At 37.1% G+C, this 22,628-nt stretch overlaps 4 protein-coding genes and 1 long non-coding RNA gene across 6 annotated transcripts; 1 reads left to right on the forward strand and 4 right to left on the reverse strand.

Moving 5' to 3' along the window:
• Nucleotides 1-629: 629 nt before the first annotated feature.
• LOC110764765 (small ribosomal subunit protein uS10y) lies at nt 630-2,213 on the reverse strand. The gene is made up of 4 exons (XM_021967788.2): nt 2,077-2,213; nt 1,781-1,919; nt 1,191-1,304; nt 630-951 (listed from the first exon to the last, which is right to left on the reverse strand). Exons 2-4 carry the CDS (start codon nt 1,887-1,889, stop codon nt 809-811), a joined length of 366 nt encoding a protein of 121 aa, XP_021823480.1. The 5' UTR covers nt 1,890-1,919; nt 2,077-2,213; the 3' UTR covers nt 630-808.
• Nucleotides 2,214-5,839: 3,626 nt separating this feature from the next.
• Nucleotides 5,840-7,485, reverse strand: LOC110764745 (small ribosomal subunit protein uS10y). Its single transcript, XM_021967765.2, has 4 exons — nt 7,339-7,485; nt 7,097-7,234; nt 6,468-6,581; nt 5,840-6,161 (listed from the first exon to the last, which is right to left on the reverse strand). The coding sequence occupies exons 2-4, from the start codon at nt 7,206-7,208 to the stop codon at nt 6,019-6,021; spliced, it is 369 nt and encodes a 122-aa protein (XP_021823457.1). The 5' UTR covers nt 7,209-7,234; nt 7,339-7,485; the 3' UTR covers nt 5,840-6,018.
• A 477-nt stretch (nt 7,486-7,962) lies between these two features.
• LOC110764658 (nucleotide-sensitive chloride conductance regulator (ICln) family protein) lies at nt 7,963-10,783 on the reverse strand. Of its 2 annotated transcripts, none has more exons than XM_021967668.2 (8): nt 10,577-10,783; nt 9,909-10,103; nt 9,625-9,748; nt 8,949-9,063; nt 8,766-8,825; nt 8,578-8,637; nt 8,384-8,469; nt 7,963-8,264 (listed from the first exon to the last, which is right to left on the reverse strand). In XM_021967668.2, exons 2-8 carry the CDS (start codon nt 10,076-10,078, stop codon nt 8,193-8,195), a joined length of 687 nt encoding a protein of 228 aa, XP_021823360.2. In that variant the 5' UTR covers nt 10,079-10,103; nt 10,577-10,783; the 3' UTR covers nt 7,963-8,192. The 2 variants fall into 2 exon arrangements, with proteins under 2 accessions (XP_021823360.2, XP_021823359.2); XM_021967667.2 differs by having other exon boundaries at nt 9,909-10,108.
• A 1,807-nt stretch (nt 10,784-12,590) lies between these two features.
• On the reverse strand, nt 12,591-14,553 carry LOC110764775 (small ribosomal subunit protein uS15y). Its single transcript, XM_021967797.2, has 5 exons — nt 14,399-14,553; nt 14,199-14,271; nt 13,978-14,116; nt 13,395-13,581; nt 12,591-12,870 (listed from the first exon to the last, which is right to left on the reverse strand). Exons 1-5 carry the CDS (start codon nt 14,419-14,421, stop codon nt 12,837-12,839), a joined length of 456 nt encoding a protein of 151 aa, XP_021823489.1. The 5' UTR covers nt 14,422-14,553; the 3' UTR covers nt 12,591-12,836.
• Nucleotides 14,554-17,094: 2,541 nt separating this feature from the next.
• LOC110764759 (uncharacterized) lies at nt 17,095-18,032 on the forward strand. Its single transcript, XR_002527927.2, has 3 exons — nt 17,095-17,614; nt 17,699-17,779; nt 17,983-18,032. It is a non-coding gene; the product is annotated as an uncharacterized LOC110764759 (long non-coding RNA).
• Nucleotides 18,033-22,628: the final 4,596 nt, after the last annotated feature.

Consider the following 22,628-nt stretch of genomic DNA (forward strand, 5'->3'; position numbering starts at 1 on the left):
AGCTTATTTTTCAAAGAATTTTGTCAGTGTTGTCAAGTTCATTAGCAGCATGCAATCAGCTGAATCATGCCTAGGATCTAAAACATTCTACTTCAAAGAAAACATCGTAAACATTCATCATACTCGTGACCAAGAGGCAAGCACATAAGAAACAAAAATTATGAAACAGGTTTAGGTTTTTTTGGGTTGAACGACAACAATCAGAAACTCAATCCAACCAGAATAAAGTATAACAGGAGAACATTTCTCCGTTCCACAGTGAGCATCAATGGGAAGGAAACAAAGCTAAACATTCATCATACTCGTGACCAAGAGGCAAGCACATGAGAAACAAAAATTATGAAACATGTTTAGGTTTTTTTGGGATCAACGACAACAATCAGAAACTCAATCCAACCAGAATAAAGTATAACAGGAGAACATTTCTCCGTTCCACAGTGAGCATCAATGGGAAGGAAACAAAGCTAAACATTCATCATACTCGTGACCAAGAGGCAAGCACATAAGAAACAAAAATTATGAAACATGTTTAGGTTTTTTTGTGTTCAACAACAACAATCAGAAACTCAATCCAACCAGAATAAAGTATAACAGGAGAACATTTCTCCGTTCCACAGTGAGCATCAATGGGAAGGAAACAAAGCTAAAGTACTTATATTTAACATCAAAACATGGGAGTGCATATTCATATCAAAACAATAGCTCAAGAAAATTGCAAACGACACTACCAAGTCTTTAAATTCAAGATTAGAACACAACAAACAAGCTCATTTTTAAGTAGGAAGGCTACACTGAAAACGGGTCCAGTTTAAGAGTCTGCGATTGTAACCTCCACTTCCACACCAGGTTCAATTGTAATGGAAGTAATTTGCTTGACGACATCAGGAGAACTGAAGAGGTCAATCACCCTCTTGTGGACACGCAACTCAAATCTGTCCCACGTGTTGGTACCTATAAATCACAAACACAATTTTAAAGATACATACATAACCCTTTAAAATGCAAATGCAGAGACACTGTACTTCAATAACCGGTCAGTTATGAATAAACCACAGTAAGCAACAAATTTTACTTATGTAACTTGGCACAAACAAGGGAGCCCCAAACTCTGAGTAAATGGCCATAAAAGCCATAAGCCTTGCCCATAAAGCCATAAGTTAACAACAAGAACATTTCACAGTGAAACATACCTTCACCACAAGGAGACTTCCTGGTGGTAATGTGCAGAACCTTGGTTGGCATTCTCACGGGTCCCTTAACCCGGAGCCTCTTGTCCTTTGCACCACGAACCAGATCAGTGCAAACTATCAACATAACAGATGTCAATCCAGCAGGCTAAAGAAATATTCAAACAAGAAAATTCTTAATTCTTAATAATCTAAACAAACTTAAAAACTTTATGTAGAGACAATGGTGGATAAAACCCATTTCAACCACGTCACACAGCAATCAAGTAAAACTGAAATTGAACACAATGAAGCTCATAAAAACCAGAACAATCTTGCAGATTAAGAAGATAATTCGGGTATAACAAACCAAATTTATTGAAAATTTCTTGCAGTGGTTTCATGTTATATGCACAAACATTTCTCCGAAGTTCAATATACACTAACAGATATCCTCCAGCTATCAAATGGGTCTTAGTCTTTAGACAACTGAAAATTGGAACAAGGTAAAACTACTACACAAACGCGTCCCTAGCTAAGAGAAACTAGTTCCAATTAAAAATAAAGAAATGGGCAAAAATTAAATAAGACCGATGATAAGCAAAAAGAGAGACCTTTCTCGAGGTTCTTGACGTTCTTGGAGGAGAGAGTGATCCTGATCTTGTGGATCTGCTCCTGAGGGTCCTCCAGACCTGCCTTTGGTTTCATCCCTGCATAAGCCATTTTCTTCAACCAAGCTACTCGTTCGCTTTCCTATACATCAAAATAGCAATACAACGATTAATCACAGATATCATATCTAATCTATCATAAATAAGACAAAAGATTACTCTGTTTCACTCAGTTTTGCTAGAAATTATTAAATAAGTATAATCTAAACTCTATGAGAGAGACGAAGAAGAACGCAGACCTTGGTGAGGGTTTAGAGCAAGGGATTTATCCAAATGAAGCAAAATACCTATTTTATCAACCTGTCGACCAAAAAAAAACCAACCTAAGTGACAATGTGAAAGTTATGGACGGGTCGGGTTGTCACCATGTGTGTCGGGCCCAGGACTGTGAAAGTTATGGACGTGTAGGGTTGAAGATTTTTTAAGTTGGGTTCAACTTAGGAGACTAGCCCAAATAATAATCGGGTTAGTTGGGCTTCTTCAGACAAATTACACCGATATTGTCTTTTCGTTTACATATTTTATCTTTCGTCAAGTGGCGAGCCCAATCAATTGACCTAACCTATATTTTCAAGTTTACTTTGTATTATTAATGATGATAATAGGGTTCATTTTGTTGCCAAATTTACTTTCGGATTTGGAAAATATTCTTATAAATTTTTGGTCAACATGCTTTTGAAATTAGGTTAGTTCCCACTAGTTTAATCGCCATTTCCTACAAAAATTAAAGACACATAATTACTTATTTATTTTTGGTGAAGTAGGGTTGAAAAGGTTGAACCACAAACAATGCTTAAGAACATATAATGACCTTGATAATTGGTGGTATTAGATTCTTTGGAGATGATGATTGGCTAACAAGACCCGCAACTACCAATGGTTTTGTTAAAAGTCAGACAATTCAAGGATTTTGAGTGGACATTTAAATCAACAGCCCACTACAGATGATTAGGGCTGTGCAGGATCCAAACCAATCCACTAAAACCGACCAATCCAATCCAATCCAATCCAATTTTCATTGGTTTCGACAACATTGATGGATTGGATTGGATTAGAAAAATAGAAATCCAATTGGATTGGATCGGATGGCGGATCAAGAATTGAAAATCCAACCTAAACCGAACCAATCCAATATACACATTAATATACTTTCATGTTGTATAATATTTACATTTCATCTTGTTTCTCACTAATATATTAATCTTACTTTCGAAAAAATCAAAACGTTAACATATTAAATATAATATTATATTAATTTATATTAAAAATTAATATATTAATGTCATATCTTTCATCATATTGAATTTTGAATTAAATGTTATGAAAGATTATGAAGTTTTTTTTATCATAATTATTTTTTCATACAAACCGATCATCCAATCCAATCCAATCCAATGTACATTGGATCGGATTGGATTGGATCCTGACATCCAAACACATTGGATTGGATTGTAAAATTTGTAATCCAATAGAAGATTGGATTGGATTGGATTGGTAAAAAACCATTGGTTTCGAACCGATGCTCACCCCTACAGATGATAGAGATATGTTTATTTAAATCGATATAGGCATATGGCAAGCTAAAATCACTAGTTTAAATTAAGGGTTAATTACAATTTAGTACCCTATACTTACACCCTTAAGACATGTTAGTCCCTGTATTTTCAATTTTAACAATCACATACCCTTAGTTTGTAAATTTTTTGCAATGTGGTTCCGCTGTTAGGGTTTCTGTTAGATTTCTCTGTTAACTGCCTACGTGGCATTGTGGGTCCCACATTTTTTAATTTTTTAATTTTAAATTGATTAAAATATAAATAAAATATTAAAAATCAAAAAATCAAAAAATTTCTCTCTCTCTCTCTCTCTCTCTCTCTCTCTCTGTAAAAATTCTCCCAAACCGCTGCGATTTTCTTCTCCCCTTCATTCCACCATGCCCACTCGCAGCCATCCTCCAAAACCCGCACCTCCAAACGAACCAAGACCCCAGCCGGCAACCACCTAGACTCCCTCCCCCTTCCCCCTCGATTTCTTCTCCCCCTGCCCCGACCCTAAACTCCAATCCCCACCTACCAACCACAACTTGGCGACCACTCTCTCCATCCTTCAGAGCTTGTTCCCACCGTCGCCGATGCTTTCCGGTGAGATCTGACGGTCTGCATCTCTCTCTCTCCTCTCCTCTCCGCTCTCTCCCTCTCTCTCTCTCTCTCTCTCTCTCTCTCTCTCTCTCTCTCTCTTTGTACAATAAAAAACCAACATATTGGGGAAAAAAAAAAATCGTTGGTTTTTGAATTTGGGTGTTGAATGTGGTTATGAGAATTTTGGGTTGGCTTGTGTCTTCTCCCCTGTTTGGTAGATCATGAACTGATGGAAAGAAAACAAAAGGCAACAAGTTTTCTTTTCTCAAAGTTTGAGACTTTTGCAGTTTTGGTAAATTTCCCAGTTTTGCAAAAAAAAAAATCGTTGGTTTTTTGTGGACGGGGACTAGAGTTTGGAGTCGGGCAGAGGGAGAAGAAATCGGGTGGAGGGGGAGGGGGTCTGTGGTTGCGGGCTGGGGTTTTAGGTTGGTTTGGGTGCGGGTGGTGGTCATCGGTGAATGGGGGAAGAAGAAAATCGCGAGGGCTCTGGTTTTGGAGTTTAGGGCCGGGGCAGGGGGAGAAGAAATCGAGGGGGAAGGGGGAGGGAGTCTGGGTGGTTGCCAGAACCCTAGCCATCCCTGCAATTTTCTTCTCCCTCCACCCCCTGCGATTCCCCATGACCACCACGAACCCACAACCTAGAACCCCAGCCCCCATGAACCCAGAACCCATCCATCCCTGCGATTTTCTTCTCCCTCCACCCCCTGCGATTTCCCCGTGACCACCACGAAGCCACAACCCAAGAATCCACAACCCACAACCCTATCCCCCATGAACCCAGAACCCATCACCCCTGCGATTTTCTTCTCCCTCCACCCCCTGCGATTCTCTCTCTCTCTCTCTCTCACAAATGGAAGAAGAAGACCAGCAAAAAGTCGCAGATCTGATCAAAGAGCTCGTCATTCGCTTGCTCTCACACGAGTCAAGGGTTTTCTTGGGTAAGGGAAATAAGGAAAAGGGTTGGAACAATGGTGTTTTGTTAGTTTCGAAAGACCCAGAAAAGCTTCGGGAAATTGCATTTAGGGAGTTTGTGAACTTGATTAAGGAAGAAAATGAAGTTTCTGAAGAGCTTTTGGTGAGGGGGGTGGGGGGGTTTCTGGGTTCGTGGGATATGGTTGCAGGTTGGGCTGTTGGAGCTTGATCAAAGAGAGAGAGAGATATTTTGTTTTAATTTTTTTTTGGTTTTATGGTTTTTAATATTTTAATCAATTTAAAATTTAAATTAAAAAAAAAGTGGGACCATAGTGCCACGTAGGCAACTAACGGTGGAATCTGACGGAAACCTAACGGTGGAATCGGATTGTAAAAAATTTACAAGCTTGGGGTATGCGATTGTTAAAATTGAAAATACGGGGACTAACATGTCTTAAGGGTGTAAGTACAGGGTACTAAATTGTAATTAACCCTTAAATTAAAGATTAGTTCATCTTTGTGTTATGAGTTCATTAGAAGCAGCAGTATGCAATGAGCTGAATTATGCCATTGCCAAGCATCGTAAATATTCATGGTTCACGTAACCAAGAGGCAAGATCATAAGAAACTATGAAATATGTTTGCCTATACGGTTAACTTGTTTGTGACCATTTTAGCTATAGGTTTAGGTTTGGGGGTGCAGGCACATCCCTGCTTAGGGAAAAGGCAATCCACGACAACCATCACAAACTCAATTGACACAGAATGATGAAGAACAAGTAGAAGATTTAAAAAAAATTAAAATAACCGAATACCAGGAAGAAAACATTTTAACGCCCTACAGAGGCCATCAACACCAAAAATCAATTTAAGAATTTCAATGTCTTAATTCTCTCTCACGATGTACTTGACATATATAGGATAAAAATGCAAAGGAAACAAACCTAAAGCATTTGCAAAACGTACTTCTATTCAATATCAAAATATGCACTGACGTACATATCCATAACAAAACATCAGGGTCAAGAAATTGCAAACAATACTACTAAATCTTTAAATTCAAAATTAGAACAGAAAAAACATGCTCATTGTCCAACTAATTGGGAAGGCTATGCGGAAAACTGGTCCAGTTTACGAGTCGGCAATTGTAACCTCCACTTCCACACCAGGTTCAATTGTAATGGATGTAATTTGCTTGACCACATCAGGAGAGCTAAAGAGGTCAATAACCCTCTTGTGGACACGCAACTCAAATCTGTCCCATGTGTTGGTACCTGTAAATCACAAACAAAATTTTAAAGATACATACACAACCCTTTAAAATGCAAATGCAGACAATGTATTTCTGTAACTGGTCAGGTATGAACAGGCCACAGTAAGTTACAAAATTTACTTATGTAACCTAGCACAAACAAGGGTAACCCTTAACCAACTCTAAGAATGACCACAAAAGCCATAACCCTTGTCCATAAACTAGCCCATAAGGCATTCATATATACACTAAAACAATGATAGAAATATAACAATGTCATTTGTCAAGCCGTAAATTAAGAGCAAGCACATTTCACACAGAAACATACCTTCACCACAAGGAGCCTTCCTGGTGGTAATGTGCAGAACCTTGGTTGGCATTCTCACGGGTCCCTTAACCCTGAGCCTCTTGTCCTTTGCACCACGAACAAGATCAGTGCAAACTATCAACAAAACAGATGTCAATCCAACAGGCTAAAGAAATATTCAAACCAGAAAATGTGAATTCTTATAATCTAAACAAACTTGTGTAGAAACAATGGTGGATAAACCGATTTGGACTATGTCACAAAGCAATTAAAGAAAAATAAAATTGAATAACAGCTAGACAATCAAGCTCATAAAAACCAGCAAAATCTAAGAGATTAAGAAGATAATTCAGGTATGACAAACCAATCTTATTGAAAAGGCATTGCACTGGTTTCATGTTACATGTACACAATATTATATTGCAAGTACAAAGTTTTCTCCAAAGTTCAATTCGCACTAACAAATATGCAGCTACTAAACGGGTGTTACGACAATAGAAAATGGGAAGATGGAAAAACTATTAAACCCTAAGAGATACTAATTACTAATACAATAGTCCATTTCAAATGAAAAATAAAGAATCAGCACGTATTACAAGTAATGCGAATCGGGGAAAACTAAAATAAATATAATAAGCAAGAGCAGAGACCTTTCTCGAGGTTCTTCACGTTCTTGGAAGAGAGAGTGATCCTGATCTTGTGGATCTGCTCCTGAGGCTCCTCCAGCCCTGGCTTGTTTGGTTTCATCGCTGCGTAAGCCATTGTGTTCAAGCTACTTGTTCGCTTTCCTACATATCGAGATAAAACACCGGTTAATCACATACATCATATTCAATCTATAAGAAATCAGAAAACGAAATGAACTTGGTTTCAGTCTGGGAAAATCACAGACCTGGGTGTGGGTGTGGAGGGGAGGAAGGAGGTCTGGAGCTGCGGCTTCTTCAATACCTCTTTCTCAAAGCGATGGAAGGAGCAGCCACGTCTTGTGAGTTTATATATCATGGGTTATTAGGGTTTTGCCACCATGTGCGCGAAAGTTAAGGCCGGGTCGGGTTGACGATTTTTAAACGTGGGTGACTCTGGCCCAAATACTCTGGGTTGGTTGGGCTTCATCAGATGGATTATACGTTTTACTTTCTGTGTTTCCCTACTACTTGTTATTTATCATGATAACAGGGTTCATTTGTTGCCAAATTTGGTTTTGGAAAATCTTCTTGGAAATTTTTAGTGACCATATTCTTGGTTCCCATTTTGTTCTATGGTACCTCTTCATAAAACAAAATTATAGACTATATTATTTATTTTTTGTCTGCCAGTGCCGCCCTCAAATTAACAGGAGAAGTTATACTTATTTACAGAACATCTAATGACCTTGATTATTGGTGGTATACAAACCCAAAACAAGAAGTAGTTTCGTACTCAAAACACTGAAAAGAGGCGTAGCATTCTGTAACACCATTCACTTTTTTATGATCTTTTCTTATTTTGTTAGAAAAACAGTAAACAAAGCACAAAATTTTTACCAAAAGAATCCTTGCTCTTTCCATAAAAGATAGTAGTAAACCAATAAATAGAAAGAAAGGCCTAAAGGTACTCCTCACAAAGTTACCAATCCTTGTGTCATGAGACTAATGACTAATGGACAATTTGTTCTCATATACAGCAAGATCCAGAGCATAACAAGAAAGGGTCACGGGTTAAAATGCAACACTTGAAAGAGATGAAACATTGAAAGGAGAAAGAATTTCAATGGTGGCCACTGTCATTCTCATGCTCCATTTCTTCAGCATCCTCAAAGCGTTGATCATTGATCTGAAGCTGCCAGGAAGAAAAAAAAAAGCGATCAATATCATACGCTGCTCTCAATTAAAGAAACAAAAAGCCCATACAAAGGCACCAACTCCATAGCAGCATTTAATGGATATTCACAGGCCTACCTCAAGCACGGTACGAGCTAGGTCATGATCCCCATTAGATTGACCAATTGAAGGATTTTCAGAAACATGCCACTCAGAATCTTCCCCTGAAAATACCATCATATTCAAAACAAAGATATCAGACAACAATTGATTTTTTATCACACACATTGACACATAAACTGGTACAAATTGTTACATGGTGCATCCCATACCTGTTGCGTCATCTTCCAACTGATCAGCACTAAAAATCCAATTATGCTCTTCTTCCTCTTCTAGAAAAAGATAAAAACAAATGCATGATATTAGGATGCAACTCATGAAGCAAACATAATACATTAGCATTCAAAAAGAGAAAATAAGAAATAAAATAAACCCTGGCATTAAGAGAAAATCTACCAACCTTCAATTGGTTCAGGATTAAGCTCAGCACACTCACAAAATACCTCAAACAGAGAATCCACTGCCACATAGAAATTAATATGCGAGTTACACTTCACCAGGAAAATACTAAGAAAAATCAAGACAGTATGACCTTATTATAGCCACAATTGAGAGAGAGAGAGAGAGAGAGAGAGAGAGGTACATTGGTTAGGATCTGAAGGAACAAGCCTCATTTCTGTGATCTTGGACAAATCTAAGACACCATTGCATTCTGAATCTGAGCCATTGGACTCATGGTCGTCATCCTCAGTTTCAATCTATAAATATAAAAACATTAATCAGAAAAGCAACGCACAAAAAGGCCACAAAACTTGAAATTAGACATTGTAGTTAATGATCAGTCAGGAGACTCAGGACCAACAATCCTAAACCCAGCACAGCATACGGTAAAGACACAAACCTTGGATACAAAATAAGTAAACAAGTGATTCTTGTGTACAGTAGATAAATACTAAAAAGATCTGAATTTCAATGAGATACAGTTCCTCACACACAGAAATATCTTATTCGCACAATGGGTCACTTTTCTCTTTAATGTTTGTGGAATTAACATAAGGACATGATTCTAAAGCTCACGAAAACAACAAAGACTTTTCAACTTATTAGAGTTCATATCACACAAGCAACAAGAACTGACAAAAAATAAATGAAAGAACGAAGAAAGGGGTTATAGATTCAGTGAATCAAATAAAATTGCCATACAACTTTGACACCAAACAATTGGAAGAACAGTTTTGAGACCAAGTACATTTCAGACGAGATAAAGATAAAATCCTATATTACTGCTGGAGTGCCTTGATGAACATGAAAGCAAATACCTGAGTGTATATACAAGGAGAGGTGTAGGCCTCTGGGTCCCTGGATACAGCATGCAGTGATATAGACAAGAAGTCCACAGCATAACCTTTCGCCCTGTCAACATCACTCAACCAGACCACTTTCCTGCAAAATCCCAGCTAACAGTTTGAATGGATGCTATTTTGGTAGAAGGAAAAAGAAAAAAAAAGTTTTCACATCCCTTCAGATACGTTTTCTTTACTCTATCCCCTTAATTTTCACCCAAACACAAACATATAAAATCATGAGAGCTATAATGGCGTACTTGGTGGAGATGTAGAGAGTGCCAGGGGACTCAGGAGGGCGATTACCAAGGACGATAGAAACACAAGGCTGAACATGCATCAGCTCCTCGCCATTCTCCACATCCAGAACTGGTTCGTCAACACCATTTCTTTCAACTCTTGCAGTGAACTCTCTAAGCCCTGCCACCATTTTGCTCGCTGACTCAGGCTTCTTCCTTTTCTTTGACAAAAGAAAAAAAGAGAGTTATGGACAGCCCATGATCACTAGATTGCCCCAATTAACTTACTGAACAAACTAATTTCCAAACTATGAGTGTATTTGAAGTTAACAAATAAAATGGGAGGCCCTAGCCTCAAATTTGATGAGGAAAGAGCCCTAATAAAATTTGATATTTTTTTGTAAGTCATAACCAATGATGAGCTCTCTCTCCCATTATGATAAAGAAAGAAGGGCGATTAATAAACTAACATTTTCTCAGAAAACAAACGGTCCTCTAAGCTGAAAAGAATCGATAACGTTATCAAAGCCCAACGGTTGAAGAATTATCAAATTTATCAAATCCATGAAGTGGATAAAACGAACCAACAGCAACATATACCATCTTTTCAAAACAAATACAGAAAAATTAATCCGGAAACACATTCAAAGAATAATAATAATAACAAATCGGCGTTTACGATTTCATACCTCGATTCTGATGTTGGAGCCAAGTATGTGATCGATACCACTCTTTCCTTTTCTTCTATCTACTGCAAAACATGCAAGAGCTAGGAAGAGCTCTCGTAGTCCACTCAGAAGACACTGACTTTGATTTCTGTGGTTTTCTAGGGTTTTACCAATCCTTGCTTTTGAGGGTTTAAAGCGCCATTTTCCTTTTTCTCAGACTCCGAAAATGAACCGCCAATTTGTTTTTATTTAGCGACGCGGGCTTCTACGTTTAAGTTGGGCAAAATAACCATCGCGGCCCAAATTATTTTAAATTGTCTTTTTGTACGGTACAACTTTATTTAACAATTTAACAAAAATAGTTGAGATTTGATTTGAATTTTTATTTTTAATGTTAGCAAAATATTTTTTGCCTGTGATAAGGTCTCACCAATCAAGATATTAAAAAATATATATAGAGCCACGGATTAAAATTTGGACTAGGGATAATTAATTGACAATAATCCAAAATGCTTGTCAAAAATAATCAAAATGACAATAAGCGAACAAGCCTCTTTAGACCCAAAAAACACAAAGGCCCCGTTTGGTAGGCTGGACTGGACTGGTTAGGATTTGGGCTTGAAGTGTTAGACTGGACTGGCTTGGATTGTGCTAGACTTCAAGTCCTATTGAGTTGTTTGGTAGAGCACTAGACTGGATTGGACTTAAATCCAGTCCATTGTTTGGTACAAGGCCACACTGGACAACATTGGACTTCAATTTTTTTTTCAAAATTAATTTACTATTTATTAGATTATTTAACATCATAAAAAATTAATTGTTTTTCGGGTTGGAATCATAAAAATTTTAAAAATTAATTAATTAAAAACGCATCAAATTACAGAACCAATATTCATATACGAAAAATTATAGAACCAATACATTCACCGAGATTGGGACTTCAATAAAAATTTAAATTTAAAAAAAAGAAAAAAAAGAGAGAGATTGGTTCATGAACACACAGAGAAGAAAACTACAATACGAACTGCAACTTAGAAACTTTTTGCTATTGCTTATTTCATTTACTAAATTTTCTGAACAAACAAACAGAACCCATCATCTTTGATAGAAAAAATAAATAAAATATAGAACCCATCATCATAAAGAAAAGGGACAATGAATTACATAACCAATATTTATAAATAAAAAAAACACAAATCTGGGATTCTTTCGTAAAGAAAAGGCGAAAATTCTGATTTGAATTCTTGAAGCCTTTGATCCATGGCTTCTCGTAGGCAGAGAGAGGAAAGGAGACAGGAGACATGAGAAACAAAATTGTAGTCTAGCAAAAAAAAGGTAATTCGAAACAAAATGAAAAGAATTCGGAGAATGAAAGTATCTCAGATATGAAAGACAACATTCAGAAGAAGAAGAAAAAACCCCCAAAAAAACCATAGATCTCGACCTCTAACCCAGAAGAAAGTGATGGCAATCATCAAAACATCTCAATATTTAACATTTAAATAAAAAATTTACAAAGAAATCTGAGATGAGAGATGATAGTTGAGAGGAGAGGAGAGAAGAGAGAATCCAAAAAAAGAATCACAGCTTCATAGATGCATTGAGGAAATAAATCTACCTTCATAATGGCACAAAGAGGTGTTGAAGTCACAGGGAGAACGAAAAGAAGAAAAAGAGACGATGAGAAGGAGGTGCTCTGCGTACGCAGTGAAAGCCGGAGGCGGAGGCTTCGAAACCCATGGTTTCACTTGGGTTTACAAAACCCTCTTTCGCTGGATTGGTATCCTACTTAAAATATGAGTCCTAACCAGTCCCAAAGTGCATTTAGGCTCACCAAACAACAGCTAGGACTATAGTCCATTTTAATTGAAAAAGTCTGGTCCAGTCCAGCCCACCAAACAGGGTCAAAGACTCTTTCAATCAATCCATTCTTTCCAAGAAATACCATGTTCATCTGCCTTAGTTGCTAGTATGGATTTTTGTTCCTTTTTTACGTCAAGTGGTGAGTTTCCGAAACATGGCATCACAACGTTAATAATTCGAAAATTTAAACATCCGATTAATGCAAAAGGTTGATACAAAATCGGATTTCCTTAAGTAACATCCACAACAAGAAATACTTGAATTGATGAAAGAAAACATCCAAGACACACAGAGTAGTGCGATTAATGCAAAAGTTGATACAAAATCTGAAGAGCACAAAAGCGAGCAACTATAATCTCTAGGCTTCTCTGTCCTTCCATGTAAATAATACCCAAACCTTCCACCTTGCTTTCCTAACCTAAGCAACCAGAGTGCTGGCAGTGGTTGACTCGCTGTAAAACAAAGCAGAATTCACAACATTATTTTACGGAAACACAGAACAAATCTGTAAGCAACGAATCTAAACATTGGCGGCACATACGCATAAATAAATGAGACTAAACATCTGCTTAATTAGATACTCTACATCATTAAGATAAAGCCCTTTTTGAATTGCTGACCAAATATACAAACTGAGAAGACTCATATGCTTATGTTCTTGTGTGATATACAGATTTCAGCCCCACAAACAAAATAGAAAAGCATACTGCCCCCCCATCAGATTAAGATACAACTCGGCAGTTGATAAGCAAAGAACCCTATTTGTTCTACTTCCTTACACATGCAAAGCAAAGGCAAGCAACATGCCCCGAACAGCAATACCAGAACCATAACAATGGTGAAGTTGATAAGCAAAGAACCCTATTTGTTCTACTTCCTTACACATGCAAAGCAACAAGGCAAGCAACATGCCCCTAAGCAATGCCAGAACCATAACAATGGTGAAGTTGGAAAAGAAGTGATAAAGAATACTTACTATTTCCAGACAGGAGGAAGCTTCTTTGTTTTCTTGTAGTAACGAGAGAGCCTGTGGATCCTGCTCTCAACCAAAATCAACCGAAACTTTGAATCCTTATCCTTCCTATTCCTCTCCAAATGCTTCCTAATTGACACTGCCTTCTTGATAAGATGGTAAAGATCCTCAGGAATTTCAGGAGCAAGACCTAGCCAACAACAAATGGAAATTATAAAAAAATTCCACATACTTTTTTAAGGAAAACAAAAAGAAAAAGTAGGCTGTCATTTTGTTAGTAAGAAGGAAACGAAAAACGACAATGCCAGAGACTTGTTTGAGAACAAAACCAAACTCTTAATCTTCTTTACGCTTTCAGAGAAGATGAAATGTACAAAATGAAGACATAATGGTCATCTTATCGAGCTAGCCTAATCAATTAGTGCTTAAATCTATTATCTTCACCTAAGTAATCGAGATCAATGGAGAAATGGGTTTCAATCCCACAAGTCCCACTAAACATCCAAACCTTCTAACATAATTTTTATAGCAACTAAAAAGTGCAATAAAACTCATATAGAAAAATTTTATTAAAAGAAAGGCACACCATGAGCTTTAAGAATACGCAAGATCTTGCTTCCAGTCACGCTCTTAACCTGAGCAATGCCATGCGAGTCACGAAGAATCACACCGATCTGAGATGGAGTCATACCCTTCTTTGCAAACTTGCAGATGTTCTCTTCAACCTTAATCACAGATAAAGCCCACTTAAATTAACATCAACAATTACATACTTAAATATAAATCTTGGATTTTTCATTTACTTACATCTGGAGCAGTGACCTTCAACCAGCTAGGAGAACTTCTCTTGTATGGCAGGGCTGAGGCTGACATGCCCTTTCTGCAAGCCCCCAGATAAAATTAAAAAGATAAATAAATAAAAATTAGAAAATGGTAGTATGAACATAAATACATAGAGAGAGAGAGAGAGAGAGAGAGAGAGAGAGAGAGAGAGGGAGAAGCAGTACCCATGACTGTGCATACGACCCATGATGGGAGAGATGGAACTGGAGATTGTCTCTGTCCTTAGGTTCTCTGAGGCGAGCCGCAAATGGTTTTCCTCTCCTTTCTCAGTTCAGGTTTTCTAACTAGGGTTTATATGTGCAGGCCAATTTGGGTTTCAGAAGCCCATTTTGGTGGGTTGGATCAGAGTTCGGCCAATGCCCAGTAGAAAGGACCAAATGGCCATAACTAGCGGTAACTTTGACTTTGGGTACAATGGGCCTTTGGCCCAATAAAATAAGACAATAGTCACGGTTTTTGTGGATTGGATGAAGTGGAGAGAGAGAGAGAATTATTTATAAATGGCTTAAATGCGAAAATATGTGCCGACAAATTTTTGTATCCCCACGAATTTGTGCCGCGATAGATCTTTTTCGGTGAAATTTGTTCAGTATTCCAACAATAAACCACTTGTTAAAATCTAACTCAAGGCTTCTTTCATTAGTAAAATATTTAAATAATCATTCACTCAATAAATAATAATTAAAATATTATTATAAATTAAAGTAATTATAAAAGGCTAAGATATTACTTAAATGCAAATATTCAACTAAAGAAGTTGGGTTGACCAAAAAAAAAAACTAAAGAAGTTGGGAAAAAAAAGAAGCAAAGAAACTAATTTAATATTTATTATAAAAGATAAATAAAATAAAATAAGTAAAATCGGCCTAAGCGCTAGGCGGCCTCTTTTTTCATTTTCCAGATTTTAAAGAAAATACGCTGACTCCTCTGAGCTGGGTCCTCCTCTCTCTCATGACAGACCACCACCACCAGGCCTCCAGTCGCGACGACCACCACAAGGCTGCGACCCGCGACCCCGAACCCCGTAAAGAATTTTGGGTTGTCCTCTTCGGCCGAAACAAGTGCATTTGCTGAGGACATCTTCGCAAGAGTGCCCGGTAAAGAATCTGGTTTGAATGTGAGAGTTGTTATTCCAAATTAAATGAATGTGTAGACTGAGGATTTTAGCCTCCAGTTTTATCTGTCACATCGTGTTTTTCCTGCTTGTTACTCGTGTATATCAACTATATCATAAACAAGAGAGGGAAGCTGCGATGTTAGTGAAGAAGCAAAAAACATATTCTCTCTTGGATGCAGATGATGGTGATAGATCTTCTGCCAGGTTGTTTCTGAGTCCAGGAAAGCTGATTCCCATAAGAAACTATTCAAGAAGAAGGTCTTGAGTCAAGAAGATGAAGATGATGAGGTTAATTAGTGATGAAATATATTCTATTGGCCATAAATTAGGTTGTTGCGACTTCATAAACGATTTTTCCTAAACAGGAAATTCTCACAACACCCAAGTATGAATCTTTTTGTATTAGTGCAATTTTGGAGGTGATTTATATTGCAGCTTGAGTTTTACTTTCAAGCACGGCCTCTTAAGTGGTAATTGAAATCGTACATAAACATGTAGGTTGAAGAGGATGATTTTGAAGAATTCTTAAGTAGCTCACAGGTAATTTCTAGTTTATTTAAATATATCTCTCTTCTACAGTTTTGGAGATTGATATATATATATATATAATATATGAATTAATGATATTATCTTATTAAAGAAAGATAATATCATATAATTAAGATATTATCCCTAGTAATTAATTGGTCAAATAAATTGGTTTAATTAATTAATTTAAGGGATAATCTTCTTTTCCACGTGGCATGCTGTGATTGGAGACGAAAATATTTGCTCCTTAGTGTAATAAGAAGAGCTCCTCAAAAATTGACACATTGCTTGCCTGCCTACCGCATACTGTAATCTTCAATTTCGTATTATTGGCAGGCATATAGATTGTTTTCATAAATGTTTTAAGATGACATATCTGCCCTCTTGTTCCTCTTTCTTCGTTATATATGTTTTTACTTGAAACTAACAAATAGAGCATTTGACATCTTAAATTTTAGTGTGGACAAGGTATAGACATGGTGGTGACTCTTTGAATACAGTATAGCCGCGTAGCGATACTCTTTGAATATTCGAATACACATAGAGGGTATAGCCGTGCGGCCATACTATTTAAATATTCGAATATATGTCAAGCGTATAGCCGATCGGCTATACTATTTAAATATTCGAATATATATAAAGATATTACTCAATTGCAATAGAAAATATTAAAGCTAACAAACTAATTTTGTATAAATAAAAAATAAAAAACAAAGTCTACAAAATAATTTAAAATAATTAAATACTTGTTAAAGATTTGAATTATGACACATTTATCATCTCAAAGTTTTGCACAATGTCACATATAATTGTAAATGCCGCTGTGTAAAAGAAGATGAATGTTGTTTCTTGTCTTAGCTTGATTCTATGGCTAGTTTGATTGCATACATACCAATTTGGAATGTGAAAATGCCGCCTTTCTCTTTACCAAATTTTATTTAAATTTTCATTTTCTTAAATTTGAGATAAATACAACACTGAGAATTTTTTATAAAAAAAAATAGATTTATAGATTTTTTTTTTGTTTTTTGTGTGAAAGAAGTAAAGAAGTGTTCTGACACAAAAAAAAAGAGAGTAAAGCAGTGGGCTTCTTTCATTAGTAAAATATTTAAATACTAATTATAATATAATTATAAATTAAAGTAATTACAAAAGACTAAGATATTACTTATATACATATATTAAAGTTCAACTAAAGAAGTGGGGAAAATAAAAAGCAAAGAAACTAATTTTATATTGAAAAGAAAAAAAAAAGTAAAATCGGCCTAGGCGCTAGACGGCCTCTTTTTTCTTCCCCCGATTTTAAAGAAAACACGCTGCCTCCACTGAGCCGGGTCCTCCTCTCTCTCACGACAGACCACCACCACCAGGCATCCACCCACGACGACCACCACAAGGCTGCGACCTGCGACCCTCGACCCCGAACCCCGTAAATAATTTGGGTTGTCCTCTTCGGCCAAAACAAGTGCATTTGCTGAAGACATCTTCGCAAGAGTGCCCGGTAAAGAATCTGGTTTGAATGTGAGTTGTTACTCGAGTATATCAGCTATATCGGAAACAAGAGAGGGAAGCTGCGATGTTAGTAAAGAAGCAGAAGACGTATTCTCTCTTGGATGCAAATGGCGATGATGGCGATAGATCTTCTGCCCATGTTGTTTTTGAGTCCAGGAAAGCTGATTCCCATAAGAAACTACTCAGGAAGAAGGTCTTGAGTCAAGAAGATGAAGATGATGAGGTTAATTCTTTTTAACTTTGAAAGGTAATATTATGTATTTGTTTCTCATGGTTACTGTTGTTTTAACTGAGTGCAATGATGTAGGTGATTGCACAAGAGGAAGAAGAGAGACTTGTTAAAAGACGAATTCCCCAGATGACGATGATGGTTTGAATTCTAGTCTAGGTGATTGCCTATTTAGGAAACTGAGAGTGCTTGCTTTAGGAAGTGAGGCTTCTCTGCTAACATCTTCATCTTCGTTTGCTTTTTAGCAATATAATATGTCAGATAGGGGTGGCATCTGAAAGTTCTTCTTCATAACAATTTCTCTTAAGCATGCATCTACATGTGAGAAAGTTAGCTTATATTTGACGTCTGTGTTTGTGTAGGAGGCAAAAGCTTGGCAAAGAAGAAAGAAGGTGGGGTATGTTTGTGTTTGGTGTGATGTGTGTTTCTCTTTGTACTATGGTCCTTACTATTTCAGTTTCCCAGTTTTTAAACTTTAATTTCATTAGAACTTATATTTTGTGATTGTTATCAAGGCTCTGCTCTAATTTATCCTCCAAAAGAAGCTCTACTCTAATCAAAATGTGATTGTTGATTCTTGTGTTTCCTTTAGATTTGGAGGATGGAGGTGGAAAGAAGAGGAAATTGGTTTATTAGAGTGATTTCTTGAATATGATCAGGTGGATAGTGCTCCTTGAATGAAAACTAACAAACCACCGAGAAAGAAGTCTTTTAGAGCATGATGTTACATAGAAGTATGCTTCATATGCTCATTAGTGATGAAATATATTCTATTGGCCATAAATTAGGTTGTTGCGACTTCATATAAATGATTTTTCCTAAACAGGAAATTCTCACAACACCCAAATCCCAATTGTGATATCTTTTTTTTTTTTGTATGAACCACGAGGTGGTCCTGGATGGGCCCCAGCTATGGGTGGCACCTTTAAGCCTTAACCACAACCCAGACTAATCCCCGCTCACACCGGGTCGGCTCGTAAGGGGTAAAGTGTTGGCTAAAGTGGTGACTCCATACGAGAGCGGGAAATTGTGAGATCTTTCACTTGTTCACTAGTATGAATCTTTTTGTATTAGTGCAATTTTGGAGGTGATTTATATTGCAGCTTGAGTTTTACTTTCAAGCACGGCCTCTTAAGTGGTAATTTATAGTTTATTTAAATATCTCTCTCTTCTACGGTTTTGGAGATGGATATATATAATTTGCAATTCCTTGAAGATGGTACAGAGGTGATTGGTAATTCAATGGTGATGGTATATATCAGATCAGATGGGTTGGTTGGTGCGTTGGGTGCTAACTGGAAATTGGCATGTAAAGCCAGATGATAATGATTTGTTTCAAGAAGTCATTTCCAAGTTGAAACTGTGATTGATATTTACTAGAGTAACGTACGTATGATCCTCCCATGCATGAGATACACCAATCATATGCATAATGCATGCAGTGCGCTAGCAAAATACCATTTCCTTTACTTTTGTTATTTTTACTGGAAGTAAACCTTAATTGTTGCTCTTGGTAGCCATTGATGGTTGCATGGAAAGGCTGAGTTTTTTAGCATATGCGTTGTGCAGGACACTGATCTTAGGGATGAGGATTTGGCTGCTTGAGATGGTAACGACACAGAGTGTATACATAATTCGAGATGCACCCGTGTCAAGCAAAGTGATGTGATATTACTCCCCTGTGCAGGGCCCAAGGTATGATGATGATGATGATGAGAGTGTTGATAAGCTTGCTCGCTGCTTAGTGTTGTAAGAAGAGCTCCTCTAAAATTGACACATTGCCTGCCTGGCTGCCACATACTATAATCTTCACTTTCGTATTATTGGCAAGCATATAGATTGTTTTGATAAATGTTTTATGATTTTTATATCTGCCCTCTTGTTTCTCTTTCTTTGTTATATATGTTTGTATCCGAAACTAATAAATAGAGCATTTGACATCTTAAATTTTAGGGTAAAGGGTCTAAAACCCCCCTGGACTATTTGGCTTGTCGAAATGTCCACCCTGAATTTTTTTTTCAGCCAATTTAGCCTTCGTATTAAATTTAATCACCAATTTCACCCCCGCCGTTAGTTTTCATGCAATTTCATCCAATTTTCTGTCTAAATGTCACATGTTAGGCACGTGACTCACTGTTCAATTAAAATTTAATTTTTTTTAGTTTAAAATAATTAAATTGTTAAAACTACAAAACTGAAGAAAAAAAGAAAAGAAAAGGAGAGGCCGAACCCTATCGCCCTCCATCTCTCTGCCTCTCTCTTAGGCCGAACCCCCAATCACCTAGAATGGGAAATGGAGATATAGGAGCTAAGGCCAGTCAATCGGAACCTCAATCAAACATTAGGTTACCTTCTTCTCTAGGCCGGAGGAGTGAAGATTAGAGGACAATTGCGGAGGTTGAAGGCCCTCGCGACGTTTCTTCTGGAGGCTTTCTTCTCTGCGGTTCTTCATGATCTCCACCATGTTGTCCTCCCTCCGCCGACGACCCTCCTCCGCGTCAATGAAACTAAGAATCTGAAACCCTAAGAGAGAGGCAGAGAGATGGAGGGCGATAGGGTTTGGTCTCCCATTTTCTTTTCTTTTTTTCTTCAGTTCTAGCCTCTTTCATCCCCATCCTACCAGCTTCATCGCCAATAGCCCAACAACTACAAAATTGAATTCGCCCCATCCTTCCCAACACCCCATCAACTCGAACCCGCCTATTTCAAAAAATAAATTATCTGCTTCTATGTCTGCAAATTCAAAAACAAAAAAAATAATAATTTGAAAACAGAGAATGAATTCAATCCAGCACAGGAATTTTCTCTTTGTGCCTAATGTTGTATCCGGTTAGAGAGAGAGAAAGAGGGCGGATGGGATCTGGCTGGGGTGGTAGTGGTGAGGTTGTGGAGTCGCCGCTGGGTCTGGGGATGATGCGGTGCTCCATATATACATCGTTTGTGCTGTGATGATGGTGAGTGTGGCTGGTAATGGTGGTTATGGAAGAGAGAGGAGGGGATTGGGTTTGATCGGGAAGAAGGGAAACAGAGGTTCTACAGAGAGAAAAAGAAAAGTTTTTGTTGGTTTTTATTATTTTTATTAATATTTTATTCAACTTGTGTTTTAAAAAGATTATTTTATTCTTTTTAGACGGGCATTTAGATGGAATTGGGGAAAACCTAACGGCGGGGGTGAAATTGGCGATTAAATTTAATATGAAGGCTAAATTGGCTGGAAAAAAAATTCAGGGTGGACATTTCGACAAGCCAAATAGTCCAGGGGGGTTTTAGACCCTTTACCCTAAATTTTAATATGGACAAGGTATAGACATGGTGCTTACTGTTTGAGTTGAGATGCTACAAAGCCCTTGAGGCTTAAAATCTAGATGCGATTCAATTTAGTTTTTGAGTATATTTCTTAGCTAATTATCTTTATTTAAATATTTAAACAGTACAGCCGTGCAGCGGCTATACTATTTCAATATTCGAATATATATAAAGAATATAGCCGCTCTGCTATTAAAATATATATAAAGTGTATAGCCGCGCGGCTATACTGTTTAAATATTCGAATATATATAAAGAGTATAGCCGAACGGCTAAACTATTTAAATATTAAAGTATATATAAATGGTATAGTCGCCCGGCTATACTATTTAAATATTTGAATATTTAAAAAAAGTATAGCCGCGCGGCTATACTATTTAAATGTAAGAATATATATATAGAGTATAGCCACCCGGCTATACGATTTAAATATAAGAATATGTATAAACTGTATAGCCTCTCGGCTATACTAATTAATTATATTTTTTCGTTTTTTCGCCCAAAAAAAATCAAAAGTTTATCATTCCGATGCCACAAAACCCTACAAATCAATATCAAATGCGGCAATAGAAATGTTGCAATCAAATAATAGTCCGAGGAATAGACAAAGAGAAAAAGAGAAAAATCTGGTGGAATCAAAATATAATAAAGTTATCCAAATTGGTGATCATAATCTGCCAGTCATTAGGTAGTTGTCATGCATATCATCTCGCGGTTTTCTACTCCTAATTGTGTGGCTTTCACTAGAAGTGAAAAATGATTAAGTGGGCATAGGCATCAAAGACAAGCCCACTCTCGCGCAATTTAACCCAAGAGATGAAAATGATGCAGTTTGTTCTGTTATGCGGTAAAAAGGCTCAGCATCTTCTTGGCATCTTCTTGGCCATTAATTATCAACAAAGCCAAAGGTATTGTTATAAAACAACTCCAAAAGCAAAGCTAAAGGCCAATTATGGTGAGCGAAAAAGCCACCCACGAAACCAAACTTTTTGGTGGAAATTTCTTGGAAAATTGCCATTTCGGTGATTCATGTTTTTCATGTTTTGTTGGGTTGGGATAAATGTGAGCTATATGCCATCATCATTTACATTTAGGTTGTCTTGCATGGCATGATTACAGAGACGACTAATGCAATGCAGAAGAAGTAGTTGTGCTGAAAACTCATTATTTTTGTGTCTCTTTTTGAACAAGTGAATTATGAGTGATGAGTGGCTCAGTGTGATTAGCTTACAACTCAATCATCTTTCTGTATAGCCTTCAAGTTCAAGGGGGTTGTCATTTTAATTATCTCTCAAACTGTAAATATATAGCTGGCTGGGCCATGGGCTTCATATACAACTTTATACTCCAAAGGCAGCTTTTTAAAGCTTGACGGTGTGCTGGTCTTTAAGCTTTTGGCATGTCCTACAACAAAAAACAGATGCTCATGATTTTGATGTTGACCTTAACCATCTTCAAAGAGCCTGATTTCTTTAAGTAACGTCCATACAAAGAAATACTTGAGTTGATGAAGAAAATATCCAAGACACACAGACTGAACATCCAAGACAAGTTAGATCTTGCAATGAATTCAAACACTCAAATTAAACAGATAGAGCTAAAATGGAATTTAAGAATAAATATTCAAGAAGAAGAAGAAGAAGAAGATGCTTGGGTTGGGTTGGGTTGGGTTGGGTGGACAAAAAACACACAACCCCATACT

The sequence above is a fragment of the Prunus avium genome, chromosome 2 (genome assembly GCF_965620075.1).
Source record: "Prunus avium chromosome 2, drPruAviu1.hap1.1, whole genome shotgun sequence".
Classification (NCBI taxonomy): Eukaryota; Viridiplantae; Streptophyta; class Magnoliopsida; order Rosales; family Rosaceae; genus Prunus; species Prunus avium.